At 46.7% G+C, this 24,968-nt stretch overlaps 1 protein-coding gene across 4 annotated transcripts in view; it reads left to right on the top strand.

Moving 5' to 3' along the window:
- CYTH1 (cytohesin 1) overlaps positions 1 to 24,968 on the top strand; it is a 78,719-nt gene that overhangs the window by 20,438 nt on the left and 33,313 nt on the right. The window contains exon 1 of one of the 4 annotated variants that reach the window (XM_030837873.3): positions 15,078 to 15,209. The exons of 1 other annotated variant lie outside the window; for it this stretch is intronic. In XM_030837873.3, the coding sequence (XP_030693733.3) occupies positions 15,182 to 15,209 (28 nt within the window). In that variant the 5' untranslated portion in view covers positions 15,078 to 15,181. Of the gene's footprint in view, positions 1 to 15,077; positions 15,210 to 21,878; positions 21,925 to 23,776; positions 24,183 to 24,968 lie in introns of those variants that run through there. 2 more of the 4 variants (XM_060290135.2, XM_060290134.2) reach the window with 2 other exon arrangements.

Genomic DNA, 24,968 nt, shown 5'->3' with positions numbered 1-24,968 from the left:
GAGGACCGACTGTACCTCTAGCCTTCTTCCTCCCCCTAAGCTGCAGGCTCGGGTGGCTCACTGCCTCATTTGTCATCCCCCCGAGATGTCTGACCGGGGCCTCATGCTCAGTGTGGCACTGCAGAGCCCCCAGCTGTCCCCATCCTAGGAAACAGCATGTCTGCCCGTGTGGTGTGCACATTACGTGTTGAGAAATCAACCCTGATTCCTCCATTTCTCTCGTTTTCCACATCCAGTTCCTTAGTAGTGCTGTCGATTCTACTTCCAAACACGTTCTAAAGTCCTCTGTTTTTCTGTCTCTCCTGCTGCCACGTGACTGGGGGTCACTGGCATTGCTCCCCGGATGCGACTCCAGCTCCCTGTGTGGACCTCACTGTGCCCCCACATCCCATGCTCTCCCCCTTCTGGGACCTGATTAGCTGTCCCTTTTCAGGTGGACCCAGAGGCTTTGTGTGGGAGCACTTGGTGTTACTCTGGGTGATGGTAGATTCTGCAAACAGAGACCTGCCTCCAAACCTGGTAGGAATATTTTTGAGACTGGAAGGGAGGGGTTTTTTTAGGGAAAGTAAACGTCTGAACAGTGGTTTAAGAGCTTGAAGATCTTGAAGAAACGCCCCTTCAATAATAGATTATTAGAGTTTCCTTGTTTGTTTTGTATTTTACTGAAACCACCTGCCTTGTAAAACAAGGAGATTAGATTTTAGATAAAACCATGGTTTCCGATTAGTTTGTTTTTAAAATCAGTGACAGGTACCAAGAAGTTGTTTGGACTGGCTGCTCGTGTGGTACTGCCTTCCGCCTCCTCTGCTCTGCCCGGTGACACAGGGTGGGCGTGGTCTGTCTCCTGCTCCTCTGTCATGTGATGGCTCCATCTGCAGGGCCCTGGCTTCTTTCTTTTCACTGGTTCGCTTTGCTCTCTGTCAGCTGAGTAAAAGGATGGGTGGAGTGCACCGATTTTGTAACTTGGTCTTGTGGTTTTACAAAGAAAGGGGGTGATGTATAATTAGTAAGGCAGAAAGGGAGCGAAGGAAACAGGAAGAGGATATACAGTGCTTGTGCATCAGAGTAGATGTCCAAAGCAACGAAGAGTGGGCAGGCAGGCTCCTGTGTTCCCCAGCCTTATCTGTCCTTACTGTTTGAGCTGTCAGAGAGCTTTGCTTTCATACACGCTTAAATTTCACACCATGATAGCAGTTGTTTCCATAGTTATTGAAGGCTGGCCATTTTTTTCCCAAAAGTTATTAATTGAATTTGGTTTAGAAGTACACAGAACACCATTCCCCTAAGTAGTAAAAGTACCAGAAAGATCATTTCTTTCTTTCTTTTTTTAAAAAATTTATCTTATTTATTTATTTATTTATTTTGGCATGCGGGATCTTTAGTTGTAGCTTTCGGACTCTTAGTTGAGGCATGCATGCGGGATCTAGTTCCCTGATCAGGGATCGAAGCTGGGCCCCCTGCATTGGGAGCGCAGAGTCTTACCCACTGGACGACCAGGGAAGTCCCCAGAAAGATCATTTCTGGAAATATCAATTGAATTTATCTTAAATAGCTGGTACTTGTCATGTATTACTTTACTCCAGTTAAAGAATGAACTTGCCTGATAGCTTAGTCACCATTGTCCCCTACAAAACCATTAGGCTTGTTTGATCCGTGAACATTTTCCTTTCAACCCAGGACAGCGTTAAAACCATCCATTCATCATGCGGTGGGTGATGAGTATTACACTGAGCTGATGGAATACCTGACGTGATTGCTCCGTGATTACCTGAGAGGATAGAACGCTGTTTCAGCAGGCACTTTTCATCTTTGAGAAGGGGAGTCTTGGTTCACAGAATCATAAAATGTTTAGAGGGGAAACTTACCATGAATCTGAGTCAGCATCTTTAGTTTGTTTTCTGTATATGGCGTGACAGTGAGAGGGTTGTGGGAGGAGGTTCTGGAACTGGAATTTGAATAGGTAGAATTCAGGTAGAAAAATAGAAAATATTTTAAAGTTTATTTTATCTCAGTGATACAATATATACACATAGTTTAAAAGATCGTACACCACATAAAAATTTACATGCATGCTTTTAAAAAATTAATTAATTAATTCTTGGCTGTGTTGGGTCTTCGTTGCTGCACACGGGCTTTCTCTAGTTGCGGCGAGCCGGGGCTACTCTTTGTTGCCGTGTGCGGGCTTCTCATTGTGGTGGCTTCTCTGGTTGCGGAGCACGGGCTCTAGGCGCGCGGGCTTCAGTAGTTGTGGTGCGCGGTCTCAGTAGTTGTGGTGCATGTGCCACAGCTCTGTGGCATGTGGGATCTTCCCGGACTAGGGCTTGAACCCGTGTCGCCTGCATTGGCAGATGGACTCTTAACCACTGCACCACCAGGGAAGTCCCTCTGCAGACTTTCTGTTGACCATGACGCTACTGAGCCACATGGTGTTCTGTAGTCATTCTGTCTTCCTGGTACAACTCTTTGTTTTCCCTGGAGCTATTAATTGCCTCAACTTTCCCTTTGCCTGGTTTTCTTTGAAATTATCAATTGTTTTCTAAAATACTGCAGCTTTGTCCCAAGCTTATCTATGATGCTTTCTATCTGCTTAAGCACATCAGTCAGTTGTGTCCCCCTGGACAGTGCACATCATTTTTCCGCTCAAGTCTAGATCAGTTGCTCATAAGTCTGCTGTGCGGCCTTTGTTTCCATTCCCCCCCTCCCGCCCCCCAGAGTCATTGGGGATTACCTCTCTGTTGGATCACCTTTTCCTTGGTCTGTGTCTTTCCTGTTTTCAGTTTACCTTAAGTTTACAGAAGCATATTCTCTAGACGTTTCCTAGGAAAGAGTATGTGGGAGGTCAGTGTTCTGAGTTTGCATGTTAGAAAATATTTTGGTCTGTACTTAACACTTTTTGGATTTGGTATAAAATTCTTCCAGTAAAGTTTTCTTCTGATTTTAAAGGCTTTGTTTTTTTTTGTTTTTTTGTTTTTGCTTGTCCATGTGATTTATCCATGTTGTTTCATGTAGTTATAGTTTGTTCACTTTTACAAATGTATGATATTTTATCTTTTTTTTTTTTTTTTTTTGTGGTATGCGGGCCTCTCACTGTTGTGGCCTCTCCTGTTGCGGAGCACAGGCTCCAGACGCGCAGGCTTAGAGGCCATGGCTCACGGGCCCAGCCACTCCACGGCATGTGGGATCTTCCCGAACCGGGGCACGAACCCGTGTCCCCTGCATCAACAGGCGGACTCTCAACCACTGCGCCACCAGGGAAGCCCGATATTTTATCTTTTGAGTATGCCACAATTTAAAAACAAATCTGTTCCACTTTTAATGGACATTTAGGTGTTTTCCACTTTGGGGTTATTGCTACAAATGCTGCTGTGACCATTCACATTCATATTTCCTGGTATTCATGTGAAGGTTGTATCCCTAGCAGCAGTTATAGGAAACTCAAGTCTGTTAATAGCTAACAGATGCTGTTAGCTATTAGTCCCTATTTATGCTTTATTTCATAAGCAGTTTGATAAAAAGACCAGAATTCAGCCTTTACGAAAAGTTTCTTACTGGTTCGTATTTGTATTTTATAAACTTATCTGTAAAATACAGATCTTTTATATCTGTATAAAGTGGAGAGGGGCTGTCTCCTAGGCAGTTTCAGAGTTAAGGGAACTCACTCTTGATGACTTCCTCACTAGGGGTATCTGGTCCCTGTGCCCGGAGTGTGCATCCTGTCAGGCTGGGGGAGCACATGGAGAGTAGATGGGGGCGAGGGCACCGCCCCGGGAGGGCCCCACTGGGCTTGGTGTTGGCAGCCGTGGTTGGCATGGCTCCTCCACTCTCCCGTGTCCTCAGCTTCCTTCATCGTGGAAGGGGATGGTGATGGTGGTGGTAGGGGTGCCTCCTGATCTCCTCCAGGGTTGTTTTGATGCTCAAGAAATCCTGTATTTCTGTGAAAATACCTCTGTGTCTCTTTGGAAACTGATACAGCTTTTCACAGTTACCTGACTGATTATGGTGCAGTAGCACGTGTCCCTTCAGTTGGGGTGACAAGACCTCAGGCTGTCTAGCAGCTCCGTGAGCCTGGTTCTTGTTTGGAATTCCACATCTTTTTGTCTTTGAATCTGCATTTCCTAGGTCTCTTTTTCTTGCAAACTTCTCTCCAGGTAGGTTTCCTGGCTGCGAAGAGAATGTGCAGCCCGGCCAACACAAATGTCATTCTGTGACTTTGGGTATAATGCCCTTCCTCTCCCACGCAGTGCCTGCTCACCCCAAAGGTCATCTCTACTTCTTCCTTTAAGATTGTGGCCACAAAGCGGTACTTGAATCTCCCCGGATCTCCTCCTAAATACCAGATAATGCCACTGAGATTGTGGGTTTTCCCAAGTCTCTCTCCGTTATTGGACTGCTCACATCCCCCTTGTCCCCGCCTCTCCCAGGGACTGATTTTTGGTGTTCTTCCTCCAAGAACTTGGAGCACCCGGCCCTGGCATCCTAGTGCTGAGCAACGTGAGTGGTGGTTTAGGTGACCGCTACTGCTGCCACCACACGGGGCTCCAGAGGCCTGTGCTCTCTTCACCTCCGGACCCCAGCACCCAGCTAGTGTGGTGCTCAAACTGAACACACAGTAGAGACCCAAGTCCTTTTTGAGTGAATGCAGAGTACTAAGCACTTAGAGTTTTCAAATAATGAATACTGTGTGTGTGAGCAGCAGCTAGAACATGGGGGGCAGGTATCCTAAGGGTATTAGGCTCTTTCAGGTTGAAAGTAAGAGACCCTCAGGTTACCAGGTGATGAGACTTTCTCCTAAATGGACACAGGAAGTGGGAGGTTCAGCCGCCACAGTCGCTCTGAGTCCCGGAGCTCAGGTCTGTTCATAGGGAAATGGCCTTGGGAATCCAATCTTGTAGAGGGTGCCTGTTTAATTTCATTAGTCCACGTGGTGTGGAACAGGAAGTAGGAGGTTCAGAGGAGAATATAAATGCATTTCACACACCACAGGATTTTGGACAAGAGAAGCCTGTGTATGGTGTTTTTGTTTTGGGTTGGGGGGAGTCACTGAGGTTCAGCTTTCACCTCTGTGATGCCTGTTCTGACCACCACATTTAATACTTTAATAACTGCTCCCACGCACGCACTCCTGATTCCTTCTTTCCCACATAGCACTTACCACTTTCTAGCATGCTAGTTACTTTATTATTTATTGTGTATATTGTTTGTTGTCTGTGTCTGCCCATATAACATAAATTCCCATTGGCTATCACCCATTCCCATAAATTAGTCACAGTGTATAGACAAAGGGCAAACCAATTTTCTTAAAACAAAAAACCCTTCAGAGAATGAGAACTGCTGAATATCACCAGCGCATGGCTTGTATACTAGGTAGAACATGACTTTCTTCTTCTGTATACATTCAAAAGGTAATTTATTTGCAAAAATGGCTAATTGTAAACCTTTTACCAATCTTCTCATGTAGCCAGCAGAGGGCAGCACAGATTGAATTGACCACATCCAGGAATTTTGACTTTATTTTAAACGACATTTAAAATTGCAGCAGCTGCTTACAGGTGTAGTTCGATAGTTATCAACATCAAGTTTAGTATACTTCTTGCTCATTTGTGAGTCGTACTGTTGCTCCTCTGTCCTTGTGGAGGAAGATGTTTCTGTTTATTGCAAATATGACAAGTCCATGTTTTCTAAAGCGTACACGTTTCCAAGTGTGATCATGACGGCAGGTGTGAGTCCTTTGGGGCATCGTTCCATTGTCACCAGGAAGTGGGTAATCATTTATTTCCCTGGGCTTCTTCTAGGGATGGTGCTGCCCTTACCCACTCTTGGAGGGCTGGGTCCAGGTGCAGATTCCTCCACTCGAGGGTCCTCTCTGAGCGTCTGGTGATGTGTCGACCCCCTTCTCAAGGAAAAAAATGCACAGAAACTCAAAACCACATGTTTTTTTCAGTTTTATGGCATTGATAATGGATTTTCTTCACACAGAAAATAAGACCAGATTTTGTGAAGAATTGCACCTTTCTCATTTTTTTCTTGCAAAAGGTAATGACTCTTTTTGGAAAAAATTGAAATTCAGATTGTATACATAAAATAAAGGCTAAAAGGGCATAGTTTGGGCTTTTTTTAAAAAAGTACCTAATTGAGTTTTACTTTTGATGGTAAAACTGCCAAAAATTCTGCCTCACGAAGTACGTACTGGCAGATGTGATCAGGTGCAAGGTAAGTGCATGTCCAGGAATTTTTCATTTGAATTCTCTGCGACACACACGGTATTTCTTTTGTTCTCAAGTCTTTTTTGTGCAATACTGATTTGATGCTGTTTGTGTCTGTGAGGAAAAACAGTACAAATCCATGTTTTTCAGCTAATTCAGGAAGTAGAAGTAACCTTTAAAAGAGTTTTGCAGTATTTCCAGGCGACTGGATTTCTGTCTGTAGAAGGTTGAGGTCTTTGTCACTTTCCACCCCAGCTTACAGATGCACTTCTGGGGGTTTGAGGACACTCCCGTGGTTGCATGCTCTAAGCCCCTCTCCTATTGGCAGCTTATCAGGAAAGATCTAAGCTGCAGAGAAGGAGGCCATCAGGAAGCAAAACAATTTATCTCCATATCGCAGAAAGACTTCAAGGCACCATGGGCCTCTGAGAATAGAGATACGGAGTGAGGCTAGAAACTGGAGGGTGGGTTGGAAGTCATGGCAGGCAGTTAAGACTTCCAGTTCTCTTCCATCTCCTGTAGCAAGGCGATTTCTCTTCCCCTTTGGTAAAACATGAAGATGAGCCTGTAAGGAAACCGAGTGAAAGTCTGTGTACTTACTTATGAGCTCCTTACCCTTTCTCCTCTACCTAGCTTCCCAGATGCTGCTGGCCAGGTTTATAGCCCACATAGCTCAGGTAGGAGGTTGGAGATCACTTCTTTAGGTCATTGCCCAAGAAAAAAGAACCTACAGAGTCCTCCATGTGGGGTATCCACATGTTATTGCTTTATTATTTTACAAAGACACCCACCACTCAATAGGTCACAGCTACTACACAGAGCTTTTAATCGGGTTGTCAGTGCGTCTCTCTTAAATGTAAAGAAACAGCCTCTGTTTATTAGACATTTGAGGAAAATCCCCGAACATTAACAACAGAACAGAACAAAGCAAACAGAAGAAACAGGTCATGGAAGATATGGAAGAAAACCTTATAAACTATATACTTGGGACTTCCCTGGTGGCGCAGCGGTTAAGAAACCACCTACCAGTGCAGGGGACACGGTTTCGAGCCCTGTCCGGGAAGATCCCACATGCTGCAGAGCAACTAAGCCCGTGCGCCGCAACTACTGAGCCTGCGCTCTACAGCCTGAGAGCCACAACTGCTGAGCCCACATGCCGCAAATGCTGAAGCCCGCGCACCTAGTGCCCGTGCTCCACAACAAGAGAAGCCACCGCAACGAGAAGCCCACGCACTGCAACGAAGAGTAGCCCCTGCTCGCCGCAACTAGAGAAAGCCCATGTGCAGCAACGAAGACCCAACACAGCCAAAAATAAATAAATAAATTAATTAATTAAAAAAAAAAGAATCGTGTTTAGAAAAAAAGAAAGCATAAATATTAAATGATAATTCTGAGGGTTTTTTTAACACAAAAAAAGGATTATCTCACTAAAGGCAGAATATATCATACTTACTTTCTTCTGTTTAAATTACAGAAGGAATACATTATTACTATGTTCTGGGGTGGGGGAAGTGCAGAACATATAAAATACAAAAATAAAAGTCTTTTTTTTTTTTTACTGCCTACATCACAAGGTTAAACAGTGTGTGTTTTTCTACAAGTTTTTTTTTTTTCCAATTAATATGTCTTAGAGATTTTCCTATGTCAGAGCACATAGATCTACCTCAATTTTTTTAAACTGGTACATTCCACAGCAAAATCTGTACTATACTTTCATTTTGTACTGATGAAACTTTGTTTCCAGTACTTCGCTGTCACAGGCTGTGTGCAATCAACATTCTTCTACTTCTGTCTTTCTGTACCTGCAGAAGAGATTCAGAAACGCTGCAATACAGAGTCAACAGGTCTGGGCAGCTAACTTTTTATTTTGAAAATTTTAAGACCTGCAGAAAAATTGCAAAAACATGGAGTTGCCATATGCCCTCTACCCAACTTGCCCTAAGGTTACTATCTTACATACCACAGTACAGTTATTAAAACCAGCGAATTAACACCAGTACAATACTAATAAGCAATCTGGCAATCCTACTGGAACCTCACCAGTTTTCTCACTAAGGTCCTTTTCTTCTGGTCCAGGATCTAATTCAGAAGACCCCACTGCAATTAGTTCTGACCACGACAGTTCCCAGTCCTGTGTGTCATGACCTTGACACTTCACAGAGGACTTCTCGATTATTTTGTAGAATGTTCCCCAATTTGGATTTGCCTGCAGTTTTCTCCTGATTCAATTGAGGTTGTGCATTTTTGGCAAGAATGAGGTTGTGTTCTTAGTGCATTGTGTCAGGGTCCATGATGGTGATGAATCCTTTTACTAGTGATGTTTTGTTTTTTTTTTGCGGTACGCGGGCCTCTCACTGTTGTGGCCTCTCCCGTTGCGGAGCACAGGCTCCGGACGCGCGGACTCAGCGGCCATGGCTCACGGGCCCAGCCGCTCCGCGGCATGTGGGATCCTCCCGGACCGGGGCACGAACCCGTGTCTGCTGCATTGGCAGGCGGACTCTCAACCACTGCGCCACCAGGGAAGCCCTTAGTGATGTTAACCTTGAACATCTAGTAAAGATGAGTCCACCAGGTCTCTGTAAGTTTCTGTGGCTGTCTGTCCTTTTGTGATTCCTAAGAATCTTGTTGAGAGATGCTCTGGGGTGATGTGGATATCTGTTCCTCGTCATCCTTTCTCACCCCCCAATTTTCGTGTCAATGGCTGGGTGCTTCCTCAAGTTGGCTCCTATGTCTTTCAACCTGTCCCCCTCATTCTCTGAGCACTTCCTCACTTCCTGCCATCACAAGATTTTCCAGGCTCATTTTGTATTTTTCCCTACCCAGCCCTGGAATCAACCATTTCTCCAAGGATCACAGGTTCCTTTTAATGGGGAATGGTATTTAGAAACCAAGATCTGGGCATAGGGGTGTACTGTATAAACATTTTTAACTGGGACAGACATTACCAAACTGCCTTCTGAAACTTGGCACCAACTGCTCCCCACCACACACTATGAGAATGTCCCCTTCCCCACAACCTCACCGATGCTCTTCAACACTCTGGTAGTCTACTGGCTATTGTAATTTATTCTGCCCTGTTTATTAGGGTTATTGGCTGTCTGTCTTTCTTCTCTGAATTGTTCATATCCTTTGTCCTATTTTGCTACTGTTGTTTGTCTTTTTATTGGTTTGTAGGTACTCTTCATATATTTTGGATAGTAATCCTTTGCTTGTAAATGTTGCAAATATTTTCTCCAACTATACTGCCAGTCTTACCTTTTTTATGAGCGCTTTTGTCATACAAAATAGAATATAAATAATATATTTATATATTAAGTTCATTCATATGAAGTCAAGTTGGTCAATTGTTTTTTCTTTTATGACTTCTAGGTTTTTGTGACTTGCTTAGGAAGTAATGTTCCTTTGCAATAAAATGAGAAAAAATTCACTTAAAAGTGTACATATGTACATATGTGTACATATATAGGTATATATAATATATACTTTTTATATTTACATACTTATATTTGTCATTCTATACTTAAAGAAAACAAAAACCTCCAGGTGGATTATAGGTCAAAGTGCATATACATATATAAGACACACTTTTACCTATAATCCATCTGGAGGTTTTTTGTTTGCTTTTTTAAGTATAGAGTGGCAGAGGGAATCTAAATTTTTTCTGAATAGATAGTCAGTTGTCATCACCATTTATTGAAGAGCACATCCTTTCCCTGCTGATCTAAAATACCACCTGATCAGTACAAGGTAGTGACTAAAAGCTCAAGCCCAGGAGTCAGCTGCTTGGGTTATAGTCTGGCTCCACGGCTCACTAGCTGTTTGCTTACTCTCTCCATGTCTTTTAGTTTTTTCATCTAGGAAATGGAGAAATTTTTCCCACTTAGTAGGGTTATTGTAAAAGTGCTTAAAACAGTGCAGACACCTAGTAGACACAATACATGTTAGCTATTATTATAGACTAAATTTGCACGCACACATTGGTGTGTCTAGCCAATGCTGTCCAAAAAAACATAGTGTGGGCCAAATACGTAACTTAAAATTTTCTAGTAGCCGCATTAAACAGCTAAAAGATAAATGGTAAAAATAACCTTAATAATATATTTTATTTAACCCAATATATCTAAAACATTATCATTTCAACATATAATCAATATAATAATTAAGATACTTTGCATTTTTTTGGTGCTAAGGTTTCAAAATCCAGGGTGTGTGTTACACTTAGAACATACTTGAAGAACTCAGTAGTGGTTACCACACGTGACAGTGCAGGGCTAGACTAGTTCATGACTTGGTTGTATATTCTTGGAACAATATCACATGTGTACCTGCAAGAAAATTACTAAAAGAACTGAACAGCCACCCATAACTGAAAAAAATCTCTTGACAAACTAGAAAGAGAAGGAATCTTTTTTTAACATGATAAAAGGTATTTACAACTTACAGTAAATGTTATATTCTGTGGAAGAATGTAGAAAACTTTTCCTTTAAGATGGTGAAGAAATGAAGGGTGTCCACGCTCAGCAACTTCACTAGTGCTGTGCTGCAGGGTTTTCTAGCCCAATCTTTCTCAGCCACGGAGCCTCAGGAGAATTGGGCCTGAACGCTCTAGCCAGGGAAACGGGGCAAGAAAAAGGGCACAAGGATTGTAAAGAGGAAAAAAAGGAAACGATTTTCTCACAGGTGGATTGACTGTCCATATAGAAAAGGTAAAAAAACCTAAAGATAAATTGTTAGACTCATTCACAGAGGTTGACAAGGCTGCTGTTTACAAAGTCAACATATAAAGCACAAATGCATTCCAATATATTAGCAACCAACAGTAATTAAATACCTGGTGATAAATCTATCAACAATGTGCAAGAGTTTAATGGAAAAAAAATTCTAAAATTTTATTGAAAGACTTGAAAGAGGACCTAAATCCATGGAGAGAGAAAGTGCACTCAGGACCCAGCACACTCAGATGTCAGTTTTCCCAGAGGACCTACAGATTCAATGTAGATTTGCCACTGAAAATCACAATCCCAGCAGGTTTTACTTGTCTGTTTTGGGGGTTTCTTCACCACAATGAAGAGTAGCCCCGCTCACCACAACTAGAGAAAGCCCACATGCAGCAGCAAAGACCCAGTGCAGCCAAAAATAAATAAGATAAAATAAATAAATTTATATGTAAAAATAACTATATACTTAAGAGTCTCAGAAATTATATTACTGAAACAAGAACAGGATGCTATCAAAAAGGAATATTCAGAGATTAAGAGTGAGTTCTTGCAAATTAAAAATAGCAAAAATAGAACATTCAGTAGAAAGGTTGGAAGATAAAGCAGAGAATCGTCTTAGTTCAGGCTGCTGTAACAAAGTACCACAGGCTGGGTGGCTTAAACAACAAATGTTTATTTCTCACAGTTGTGGAGGCTGAAAGTCTAAGATCTCAGTGCTGGCCTGTTTAGGTTCTTGGTGAGGGCCCTCTTCCTGGTTTATAGAGGTCTGTCTTCTCGCTGTGTCCTCACATGGCAGAAAGAGAGAGCTAGTTAACTCTCTGGCCTCTTCTTATAAGGGCACTTATCCCATCAAGGTGGCTTCACCCTCGTGACCTAATCACCTCCCAGAGGCTCCACCTCCAAACACCATCACATTAGGGTTTCAACATATGAGTTGGGGTGGGTGGGACACAAACATTCGGGCCATTGCAACAATATTTCCTAGAAAGCAGCTCAAAAAGGAGAGGAAAAGTAGGAGTGAAAAGATAAGAATAGTTAAAGGATTCACAATGGAGGTCCAGTGTCTAACTAATAGAAATTCCAAAAAACAAGAACTGGAAAAAAAAAAGGACAGGAATTTATTAAAGAGTATAAGACTTCAGACATAGGTTCTATCTGGTGGCTAACATAACGTATGAAATTTCACAATGCTGAGTGTAGAAATAAGGTCCTAAAAGCTTCCCGAGAGGGGAAAAAGGTCTCATACAAAATATTGGGAATCAGAATGGTACCATCACTACCAGCAATACAGGAAGAGGAAACAGTGAGTGGTTGCCTCCACTATGCTGAGGAAACATGACTTCGCTTAGAATGCCACACCCAGCCAGACTGTCAGGTGTGAGAGAAGAGACATGCAGAATTCACAACAATGACGATGAAAACCCACCCCTCCACAGCCTCTCTCTGTTAGTTGTTAGAGAAGGTGCTTCATCTAAATGAGCAAGTAATCCAAGAAAGAAAAAAACCATGGAATCAGAGACTCAGGTCCAGTGGTGGGAAATGTCCGGGGGAGTGCTCAGGGTGGTGCCCCGAACGCGGGCCTCAAGAGCCACAGACCAGGCTGAGTAGGAGCGTGGAGGTTTCTGGAGGCCATCTCAGAAAACAGACCGCTCGGCGCGTTTGACAGTCTTGACAGTTGCATAGCTTGGTAGAGAGTCTGGCACGAGCAAACAGAAACAAACAAAGGACACTTAGTCCATTCTGTGGTTATTTTAATCATAGTACATTATATAGCTGAGTTGTGAGCAGTGTTTATGGGAATACTAAATACTGATTTAACCAGAAATGTTTGTGTAATTATACCGAGTGGGCGTGTGTATGTGTGTGTGCACGTGGGAGGGGGGTGGGGGTAAAAGGCGAGTCTTCATCTTCCATGGCGGGCAGTTGACGTCTAGAGGTGAAAACTCGAGAACAAGTAGTGTAACTAGTTCTTTCAAAACAGGGAGGTGACGAGCAGAAGAAATAGTCGAGAGACCTACGTCTGTGAAGCATGATTCAGGGGTGGGGGGGTGGGGAGTTGGGCAGGAAGCCGTGGTTTTCTGTTTTAAGCCTTAGGTACTATTTGCTTTTTATATGATGTGTGCATCTTTTGCTTAGAGAAACAAACCAGGCACGGTGGTGAGAGACAAGCCTGGAGAGGCACAGGGTCCCAGGAAGAGGGTCTTGAAACTGTGGTGATTACGGAGCTGAGACTTGGTAGGCAGATGTCAGGCCATTGAATTCTTCAGGGCCGGCTCCTGGGGCCTTTGGTTTGTGTTGTGCTCTCACAGCTCCACTCTCTGTGCTCTCCCTGGTCCTCTGGCCCTGTTGGATTGTGTAGGAGACTGGCGGGCCAGGGGACAGTGAGGTCAAGGTGTCTTCTCCCCACCAGGTAGCTAAGGTCGGCTGAACCCTCTACCTGCGGTCCTGCCAGCGGCCTACTCCGCTGCCCAGCAGGCCTGGCCTGGGTCAGGGCCGCCCCCTCTCACTGGCCCTGATGCTGCGTCTCTCCCTGTGGTCTCCCTACACTCCACCCTCACTTTTATAGACAGTCCCTCTCTTCTCTCCAGACTCCCACTCTGAGTGCGTCTCTGTCTCCCTGGGATCGTGACTGACGTGGGTATTGTGCTGAGAAAAAGACTTTTCCCAGAACATTACGTGAATATTCATGGAAGCTTTCTTTCAGGTTACATCCTGATAAACCCATCGTAAGTTGAAAATGTTGTAGGTCAAAAATGCATTTAATACACCTAAACTGAACATCATAGCTTAGTGCAGCCTACCTTAAAGGTGCTCAGAACACACACAGTTTGTTTTGCCCCCTGCAGTGGGGCAAAATCATCTAACACAGAGGCTATTTTGTAATAAAGTGTTGATTTTCTCATGTAATGGCTTGGATACTGTATTGACACTGAGAAACAGAGCAGTTGTCTGGGTCCAGGATGGTTGTAAGTGTATCAGTTGTTCACCCTTGTGATCATGGGCTGACTGGGGGCTGTGCTCACTGCTGCTGCTGCCCAGCATCACAGGAGAGGATTGGACCCATACCGCTAGCCCGGAAAAGAGCAACATTCAAAGTATGGTTTCTACTGAATGCGTGTTGCTTTCACACCATCGTAAAGTCGAAAAATCATAAGTCAACCATTGTGGGACTTCCCTGGTTTTCCAGTGGTTAGGGCTTCGTGCTTCCACTGCAGGGGGCATGGGTTTGATCCCTGGTCGGGGAACTAAGATCCTGCATGCTGCAAGGTGCGGCAAAAAAAAAAAAAAAAAAAAGTCAACCATTGTAAGTCGGGGACTGTATGTATACTTATCTCTTGAGGTAAGTATATCTCAAGGATAAATATATCTCATATATTGTATAATATATGTGGTTATACAGGTTAACTATGACAGATATGAGAGATAGAGATATAAAGAGATATGTATATATAGTTAAATTTTACATGTAAAAGACAGAGAATGAGAATATAGTATATAAAACAAAAATCTGGAAAAATGTAAAGAATATATACTGAAATGTCATCAGTGGTTATCCCTGGGTGCCCCCCCCCGCCACTACTATAATTAATTTCAGTAATAAACATGTGTCATGAGTATAGTAAGAGAAAAGAACAGTTTGGTGCAATATATTAGAACATAGAATGGGGATGAAATTGAACTTGTATTGGGAATAATTCCCTTAGACTTTTTTTCTTTTGGCCTCTAAAATCTGCCTTCTACTTTTATCCTGTGACCTCACAACATACTGTAATGATTACGATCTCTTAGTCATGCTCTTGGGAAATGCGCTATTATCACATTGTGAGACAACCAGGGGTTTTTAAGTGATTCCATTCTAAGAAGGTACTTGGGAAGTGAAGAGAGAAACGCCAGCTCTGTCTGCTGCTTTGGGTGAATCTGAGACCAGAAGTGCCACTGTTACTCGTTGGACTCCAGCCTCAGACTGCTTCCAGGGAGGAGGTGGTTAACCTCTAGGAAGCTACTTGAGCTTGACTTCAGGAACTGGGTGGTGGCCGCGAACTGGGAGTGACGCTTCTGTGGCTGGAGGCTGATTGGTCCAGGAGTGTGGCCAACGAGTTCCCTGTCGGTCCAGGAAGCAGCTCTGAGCTGTCCCGGTGGCTGGACAGCTCACAGGTATTCCTGCCCCACCCTGCCCTGCCTCCCAGGGAGTCTTTGCTCTGAGTTCTCCTTTGAAGAACAAAACCCAGCAACCTTCAGGGTCCTACTGTGACCGAAAAGATGGTCCTTAAAACCAAAGAAGACGATGGTGAGTCCCAGTCCTGGCTTGGGTATATGGGGTGGGGTTTAAGTAGCTCTTTTGATTGACATGTGAAATTCTGTGACGACAGTTTTACTGCCTCTTGAGGAGTACCGACCGAGAGGCTCTTGCCTCTGTGTGTGTGTGTGTGAGAGAGAGAGAGAGAGAGAGAGAGCGCGCGCGCAAGCCAGAGAGATTCTGTGTTTTTAAACTGAAGACGTCCCCCAGCCCCCACCCCCACTCTTTACTTTTCATTGAAGATCCCCCTGGGAGCGTCTTGGTGGCATGTGCTCTCCTACTTGGTGATGGTGTCTGATTTCCTGAATCTAAGCAGCAGTCTTAGAAGCTCTGCAAGTTGCGTGTACACCCAGAGTGAGTGTACACTAAAAAGGAAAGATGTTAGAGACCAGGTTGAAAGTATCGGTGAGGTACAAGATGAATAATAACCATTTTTATTAAATAAAAATGTAACAAAGAGAATATCCATAGTTATTTGATCTTCCTCTTTTGGTATTAAGTAAAGACTGTTTGAAGCCTCGTCAGGTCTGGGGAACTTCCTTCATCTTCTCCACACCCACACTGTAAACAGTGAAGCTATGAGTAAAGGGGTGACAAATTTTGTGGATTATAAATCCCAAAAGCTTTTGCAGAAGAACTGGCTTAAAGCACCCTAGGTCAGGGCTCTCAAACGTTCTGAGGTTAAGTTGTGTGTGTGTATGTGTGTATGTTTTCTTGTGATGCTTTCATCAGATGGCCATGTTTGTTTGTTTTTTTGCGGTACGCGGGCCTCTCACTGCTGTGGCCTCTCCCGTTGTGGAACACAGGCTCCGGACGCGCAGGCTCAGCGGCCATGGCTCACGGGCGCAGCCGCTCCGCGGCATGTGGGATCTTCCCAGACCGGGGCACGAACCCGTGTCCCCTGCATCGGCAGGTGGACTCTCAACCACTGCGCCACCAGGGAAGCCCTGGGGAATTCATTTGTTCTCAACTCCTGGCTCGGAGGCTTGACTGCTCTGAAGCCACTTGGTCCCTGGTGTCCTCTGAGCCCTGGGCAGGCGTGGCCACCGTGGCAGCATGTGCTACCACCACAGGCTCGCACACCTACCCCTCTGGCCTCTCCCTTCTGTGCAGGGCATGGGCTGGAGCTCTTTAGATCCCAGCTCCGAGCACAGGCTGGGCATATGCAGATGCACAGTAAACGCTGAGCTGAGGTGGCTTTTATTATTCCCGTGAGAGAAAATAAAGAGCTGAGTGCTCTGCCAGTGAGTTTGAATTGGGCTTGGGCTGTTTGTGGATTATTTATACTCACTGAGTCTCACCTCTAAACTGGAGGTAATAGTGCATAGTTCATTGTCAGGAAATGCACGGAGTTCATAGTCAGACTTTGCTGTCAAGTTCAAATAAAAATAGAAATGAAAAAAGATTTTAAGCCATGGATACTATGTGAGTATAGGATAGTGTTATTTATAGGAAAATATGCTGAATAGAATGGAGTTAAATAGAGTGCCTCTCCCTTAGGACACTGGATTTTCAGGTTGCGTCTAGAATACTCTCTCTGATGGTAACTTACCCCTCATCCCGTCCCCTAAATGTGTTCCTTGTCATTGTGCCAGCCTTCTGTTGGGCAGTTGCTGAGGTCGAGGCGAGTATTAAACAGAAAAGCAGAGGTGCTGTAAGTGAACATCTGTAGATACTCCTCACTCCCTTCCTTAGGGGTTGAGTTTGTATTTTGCGAAATCAAAAATGGTTACATCTTTATTTTTAAGCTAGAGCGCTTGGCACTGTACAAAGCACACATCTCAGCAGACCTGCATCACCATCTGCTGGGACCAGTTTTGAAGGGGACTCGCTCTGGTCCGGATTTCATAGGTTCTAGCCTGGATTTCATAGGCTGTCTGTGGACCGCACCAGCGTGTGTGCCCGCAGCGTTGAACAGAGGGTCAGGACTGCCCTTTTTTCTTAATGAAAGACATGAACAGAAACGGGGCTCGGGTCCTGCTCTGAAAAGAGCGGACCTTTATCCATCATCTGAGGCTTTCTGCAGCTTCCCAAGTTCTCTTTGGTACGGAACATAAATGCATAGGGCTGGCTGCCAGTGGTCAGGACCCAGCATCCAGGAGGCGGGTGGAGTGTGGAGGGCAGCAGGTGGAGTTGTCTGAGGAGCCAGCATTGTGGAAAGGAGAGGCAGGGAGTGTGGGTCTTGGCAGGACACAGGTCTGGGGCCTTAGGGGCCCCCAGCCTGCCAATGGACAGTGGAGACGAGGACAAGGCAGGTGCGGTAGATCTGGACAGGAGGCGTCAGGACCTTGTGGTGCAGCCCTTCCTGTGGCTCTGGAAGATTCGCTGAATATGTTTGTGGTGGGGGGCTGGCAGCACAGGACCTACATAGAGTTTGCTGCTGGTTACGTTAAACATGGAGGGATAGACGTCCTGGAAGTTTTTTATAATATCCATTTCTCACTTTTCCCTTGCATTTTGACAGCCTTCCAAAGGCACCTTTACTGAATTTACATTGTTCTTGTCTCTGCTCCTCTTTCTGTTTGTTGCAGCCCAGCTGAGATTTCCTTTTTAGAAAAAGACTCTTGTAACTGCTGCTGTCTTCTCCTGTTACCTTGTGAAGAGCTTCCACTCATGGGGATTCAGATGGGCTCATTTTGCAGCTGGGACAGTCACTAGATGCAGAGGGGCCACAGGCTTGTGGGTCCGCGGCTCCTGGCGGGGGACATGGAACTCCGCCGGGGCTGGCGTTGGGCAGCACTGCTGAGATGTGCTGCTCTTGGGACCCATGTGTCCTCTTCCTGAGCCCGTGCTGGGTGTGACATACCAGTGAAAACGGGGACAGAAGTCAGTCCTGCTGCCCTCAGCTCTGCTCATGGTCAGGACTTGCCCCGCCACTCCTTCCCTTCTTATGAAGATAATTTCTTGACTTTTGTATGTTCTTCCTTCCTTACCCTATGGAGAAATCATGAAAGCTTAACTTCTGACCTAGAAAAATGCAATACATTTCTTTTCTAAGTCAGTGGCTGTTTCTGCGTCTCCTCTCTTTCTGCAATCTTAAGTCTCTTCTGTTAAGCATTCAGGATTCTGATTCATAGAAATACATTGGAATCCCACGTAGACAGCGTGGCATGATGGTATAGTTGCCTCAGGGATTTCACGCGCATTATAACAGGCCTCAAGTATGTTCCTTCCACTAAAGGAATAATTAGTCATTAATCTGAGCAAATGTTTTGGGGTAAGTGGCTGGTGACATTTCCATATTTTCTCTGAATAGAAATTTCAACATACAATTTTGCCTCACTTGTGGATCCAGATACACAGAAAGGTATAAAATGCGGTGTCGCTGCCTCTGCTTGCTCCCTGTCCACACTCCTCGTCTCTGAACAGGGTCCCTGTTGACAGTTTCAAGTGCGTCCTTCTCAGATCTTGCGTTTGCCAGCATTGGTGCCACGCGCATGGTGTCCTGTTCCTTCCCGTGGCACAGTGTCCGGGAGATCTTTCTGTGCTGGCATCTACCAATCAGCTCGTTCTTTTTCATGACCAAATTGTGTGTAAGTAGTTTTCATTTTTGCACTTTTGGGAGTACGTCCATTGGATAAGTTCTTAAACGGAATTGCTGAATTGAAAAGTACTGCAGCAGAAAGGTTGCGCCGTTTACTCTCCCCCAGCAGAGCCTGGGCCGCCTGTGTACTCCCGCGCCCTTGGCGGACACTCTCATTTCTGCCAGACTCACCTGAAGCGGTGTGGTGTTCATGCTTTAACTGGAGAGTTTAAGCGTCCTTCATGTCTGGCCATTGTGTTTGTCTTTCTGGGTCTGCTTTCTATGTCTTTCGCTGGTTGTGTCCACTTTGTCTTACTGCTGTCCTTGTGAAGAGAAGTTAATCGTCTGTCATGTATTTTGCACATTGGTTGTCCTGGTGGTTTACCTTTTAGCTCATAGAACTTTATTTTCCATTCTGAAGCTTTACATTTTATTGTAGCAAACTGAACAGACTCTCTGAGATTATAACCGTATTAATCCATGCTTTATTCTAGAATTTCTGTGGTTTCTTTTTTTACATTAGAATCTTTGACTCAGCTAGAACTTACTCTGATATAAATGAGTAGACATGCAGCTTACTTTGCCCTCAGATGGGCAGCTGGCTAATTGCCCCCCCCCACCATTGACTGAATAATCCTATTTTTCTTTATATTTTTGTATATTTTAAAAATATTTTCTTTATGAGATTTTATGACTTGAAGTGCCACCTGTGTGTTTCAGTATCTCTTGAGTTTCTTTCCTGCTGTTTTCCTTCTCCAGTGCTGAAATTTCAAATTTTTGATGTCTCAACGCTTTAATCTCTGGCAGAGGCTCACCTCACATTACCCTTCTTCCTCTTCATAGTTTTCTAGGCTATTCATACATACATTTTCCATATGAACTTTAATATCGTTTTATCTGTTGCGCTCCTGTGAAACTCTTGTTGGTAAGGTAAACAGTAGTTTTGGAAACGGATGCACATACTGAGGACAGCTTTTCCCCGCAGAGGTCTTTCTGCCCGTGCTCAGATCTTCCTTGTTTTCTTGGTGACTTGCTCCTGGCACAGTAAGCACGCTGGCTTGCGGGGCATTTGCTGGTTGCCCTCTCACGGGTCAGCTCGCCTCCTTGAGCTGGTGGCTGTGAGGCACAGTGCAGCCCTGGGTCTCTGCGGACAAAGCATTGCCCACCGCCTGCCTCAGCCTCCTCGTGGCCCCATAGTCCTCCCCTCCTTCCTCCCTACAGTCTCCTCCTGTCTCTGCTGCGCCCTCTGCAAAGGCCAGGAGGGAGAGGATGGCCGAGAGCAGCCCCGGCAGGGATGAGTCCCCTGCGCTGGTGCCGGGAGCAGGCCCCATCAGGGAGGCTGGCCCTTGCCTGCCCCAGCTCTGCTGCCTGTGAGCGGACCCAGGGCCACTGGGACCCGGAGAGCGGGCGCCTGGGTCGGTGCCTCCAGCTCCTCTCAGCCTTCTCTCAGACCTCAGGGGCACTTCTCTGGACTTCGGGCAGCTCTGAGAAGGGTTGATGTCTGGCACCAGGAGCTGGCTTCTTCTCCTTTGAGGTTAGAGTTAGGAACTGCTACCCTCTAGGTTGCTTCAGGCCTTTCTCAGAGAGGGGACAGAAGCCAGTCTCGGCTTCTTTGAAGAAGCATTTATGCTCCTAGCTTTTACTAAAGAGCAATTCAGCATGTTAAAGCGTAAGGGGGGCTTCCCTGGTGGCGCAGTGGTTGAGAGTCCGCCTGCTGATGCAGGGGACACGGGTTCGTGCCCCAGTCCGGGAATATCCCACATGCCGCGGAGCGGCTGGGCCCGTGAGCCATGGCCGCTGAGCCTGCACGTCTGGAGCCTGTGCTCCGCAGCGGGAGGGGCCCCAACAGTGAGAGGCCCGCGTACCGCAAAAAAAAAAAAAAGCTTAAGGAATAGGGTAGAATGGTTGAAATTCCATGCCTGAGTTTTGTGTGACACAGAAGCAGGGGAGATGGGGATGCTGAGATGTGGAGGGCTCCACGCCTGGTATGGGCTGGTGCAGGGCCTTTGCCCAGGTGACGTGGGGCTTGGGGAGGCTGAGTGCGTAGGGTTAGCAAGTTTGTGATGTTGCTGAATTGAAAGACGCTGATTTACTGCCTCTCAGGAGCTGTCTGTGGAATAAGCGAGTGCTGCAGACCACCCTGCGCGCGTGGCGGAGGGCCTGTTTCAAGGCAGCCCTGGGGAGACGGCGCGTGGTGTGGGGAGCGGGTGTCGCACAGGGTGGCCGTGCAAGCTCTGAACTACCAGGGGGGCAGAAGACACTTAGTCCTCTGTTCCCACTTTTGAGCCCAAGTTTCCCTGCCTTGGACAAACGCCCTGTGTTCCTGTCACTTCTCCCTGGCCACCACAGAAAAGCTGCCCGTCCGTCTCTCCGGGTGCCCCCACGCCCCTTCCCACTCTGTCTCTACCTTGCCTCCCGCCTGACAACAGGACAGTCAGATGTCCTCATGCCAGACTCAAAGGGCACGGTCTGACTTGTGCAGCTTTTCTAGGCATTTCCAGTTTGTCCTCTGTCCCCAGCCTCGAGGGCCCTCTCACCGATGGCCCCGCCTCAGCCCTCGTGGGGTCTCCTGGGACACCCTGGCTGCGGGCTTGGCTGTCTCTGACCCCGTGACGCCTGTCTCCAGCATTCATTTGGCGCTTACTTGCTGCTTGATTCTTTTTTCTTTAAAAGGACCAAGTAACACGTAAGCTCTTTGGGGGCCTGAACCATGTCTTACCATCTTTGTATCTTCTATGGTAACTAATAGGGTCGTTACTAATAGGCTACCTGGTTTATGGGTGGTAACCATTTTTTCCCCAAAGATTGTTAGTTTACAAGTCTGAGAAAGTAATTTTTTAAAGCTTTTATTTTCTCTGTTGGTAGATTTCCTGAGATTACTAGCCGGTGAACAGTCTTTTTCTCTGATCATCGCTGTGACTTCACAAACTTGATTGCGGGGCCGCTTATTGAGATCTGTGTTCAGAGAAGAGGCGGGCCACACTGCAGACTTCCTGTTGGTAGCTTTTCACTCTCACTTCTTGTCTCCTTGCTTCCTTGGATCATACTGTTTGTGCCAAGAATTGACCGTGGTGCAGGCTTTGCTGCCAGCCAGTCTGGCCTGGCTTCACGCTGAGGACTTTGCTGGTTTACACGCTACAAGGCAAGCCCAGTGGTGGATCCTCTGTTGCTGAGTTGTAGCTGGTGAGTTAAGGGTGAGCCACAGTGAGCCTGTGCCTTATGACCCAGTCGTGCACAGAAAGTGACAGGTCAGGATCTGCCTGCTGGGACCTTTAAATCCCTGGAGTGTGTCTGTGCGTATTTTGACGTTAGCTCGGAAAGGGGGACATAGCCCTTAGGAATGTGCAGAGTGCTGTGAGAATATTTATGGTATTTTACTAGAAGGCAAGAGCTTAATTTCATGGACAGATAACCCCCTGGGAACAGGACAGTGTCCAACCAGGTGGTAAACTGCATGATACAAACATTGTTCGAAGGAAACGGTATGAAGAAGGCCTTTAAGTGAGGGTTAATTTGTGTGAACTGAGGGAGTTCTCCCCGTAAGAGGTGGCTCTTGATGGCTGGCCAGGATGAGCCTCTAAACAATGAGAAGGAAACGGAAACAGGTTGGGAACGAGGTGCTCTGGTGGACCAGGGAGGATGGACTTTCCCTGGGGCCGGGTGAGGGATGGGCAGCTCACCAGACTGAGTGTCAGATAGGGACTCTCAGTCCACGTGTTTGTTGAAAACTTGCCTCCTTTTGCAGCTTAAAGCAAAGATTTCATAAATAATTTTAGGGTTTATTTCTCGTAGATTTGGTATGATTCTTTTAGATGAGAACTGTCATTTCGACACAAAAATAGAATTGTTCACATTGTGGCTGTTTCTTTAAAGACAGGCTAGGCTGCAAAGCCCAAGTGTTTGGTTAAGTCTGGTGACCCTCTTGGTGATGAGGAAACCTCAGAGTATGGATCCCACGTTAGTGTAGTGGGGGAGGGTGCCTCCTGTCAGCAGTTTCCTAAGGGCAGAGGACTGGAAGGCAGGGGAGGGTGTGGGATTTTTAAGTTTTTTTCCTCCTGTTGTTGTGTGCCTGGACCAGTGGTTCTTAAGCAGAACACTTTTGCCCTGCAGGGGATTTGGCAATGTCTGGAGACGTTTGGGATTGTCCTGTCTGGGGGATAGGGTGGGGTGTTACTGGCATCCAGTGGGTGGAGGCCAGGGTGCAGTTAAATGTGCTCTAAGGCACCAGGATGCCCTCGACACAGAATGATCCCCGAAATGTCAAGAGTGCCGAGATCGGAGAACCTCATCTAGTGTAGTGGTTTATTTTCTCTTTTTTCTCCTTGTTTATTTGGCACTTGTTTTAAAATCCTTATGTCTCTTCCCCCTTATTAGTCAAAGGCAGTGCTTCCCAGAGCGGTCTGCAGACAAGGCTTCCAGTCACCCTGTGTTCTGGCTTAACACGGGGGCCTGAGCCTCTGGAACCCGAGTCTCAGCCTGGGGTCCCAGATCTGTGTGTCTGATGGTGCCCTTGGTGACCCTTGCACCTCTGGAGCTTGAGAGCCACTCCTCTCAGGCTGTAGCGACGTTTCTTGTCACCAGCCATCTTACAGTATTGTCCCTGGACCCACCTGCCTCACTCACCCTAACCAGAATATACTGGAACGCTATGTTGCAGCCTCTGCTGCGGAAACACCTATGGCCCGTGTGTGGAGAGAGCGGCTAGCACATGGCCTGAGTGGGAGGCAGGTCCTTCTTAGTAAAAAGGCTGGAGCGTGCCACGTGGAGACAGGGGGCCTAGGGCCTCAGAGGACAGGAAGGGGGGGATTGTGTCCCTGCCTCCTGACACAGTGCTGGGAGAAGGAGGTGGCTTTGCGCTGAGGGCGACAGAACAGCCTGCCCTCTGGATCCTGCCCTCCTGTTTATCCACTCAGGAAGGGAGAGGGTACCTTAAGTAAGGGTTAACATCCTCCCTGGGAAGCCACCATCAGCTTTTTGCTTCCAAGGGGGAGAAAAAAGCCGCTGCAGCCTGTGAGCAAAGGCTCTTGGCGCGTCCCCCCTCCGAGGCCGCGAGTGGGGGCGTGGTGGGCGGGGCACTGTCATCGCATTCATGGAAATAAGCCTGGAGGAAGGAGCACACGCTCCAAGTGTCAGCCCGGCGACGTCTCCGTCCACGCCTGCCTTCCCCACCAGCATCGGTTCCCTCTCCACCCGGGTTTCCGCTCAGCTTTTGTGTTCGCGGCCGCCGCCTCTGCCCTGGCTGTGCGGACGCACGTTCTGTGCAGGCTCCATCGCTGCCTCCGCCCGGCGCTGTGGGGGCAGCCGGGGGCCTGGGACTGGGGGGTCGCGGTGCTGGGCCACCATGGCCTCTGAAGCTGAGAGCTGCCAGCTGCCCGGGCTTTGACGTCGCCGCCCTGGGGCTGCCGGGATCCTGGGGCTGCCGGAGAGGGGACTCGCCCTGGGTAAGAGGCCGAGTGGGTGGCGCGTGTGAGCCCATCGTGTGCAGCTTCCTGTAGAGCGCGGATCCCTCTGTTATTATTATGCGCCGCCGCTGCTGCCGGCCTCTCCCACCCAGGAGCAGGCAGCAGCGTGATGTGTGCAGTGGCTGCTTCTCTGCATGTCTGTCTTGTGGTTTCGCATTCTGCTCTCTCCTCCTAGGGTTTTTCCAGTAGCTTCTTCAAATAGAGGTTTAAACCTTCAGTGTGGTTTCTTCTAGGCCTGAGATTGAGGAGCAAGCTAATAACCGATTTCTGTGGTCCTGCTCTGGTGAGGTTAGAAATAGGCCGGCAGAAAGCAGAGGGGCAAATCCGGCGAGATCTCCCTCTCAACCCACCCTAGGAGTTTTTATTTTACTCATTAAGAACTTTGGAACCTTCCCCGGGTATGGTAGCCCTCTTTCCAAAAATGCACATAGAAGAGGAGCTGGAGTCCCGCGTTTATTTTGGTGCCAGGGGTCTGTTCCAGCTGTCAGCCAAGGCGGGGGGCAGTGTTTCAGTCTGCAGAAGTGTTCAGGGTTTTACAAAGGGCCAGCGTACACATAGGTTTTAGGAAGGCGGGTAAAGTGAGAGCGAACTGACTTCAGTTCTTCACGCCCTCACCGAGCCTCTCTTTTGGAGGGAAGGGATGTGGTGGCACAGCTGTGCAGTGCCAGAGATGGCAGCTGGTGTGGGGAGGGAGGAGAGGGGCGCCGATGCTCAGTTCGGCTGCTAGGATGGGAGCTCCGAGGCTCCCAGAGAGCACGAGGGCTC

The sequence above is a fragment of the Globicephala melas genome, chromosome 20, assembly GCF_963455315.2.
Source record: "Globicephala melas chromosome 20, mGloMel1.2, whole genome shotgun sequence".
NCBI classification, from domain to species: Eukaryota; Metazoa; Chordata; class Mammalia; order Artiodactyla; family Delphinidae; genus Globicephala; species Globicephala melas.
Note: the sequence above shows the minus strand (reverse complement) of the source record. Positions and strands in the feature narration are given on the sequence as shown.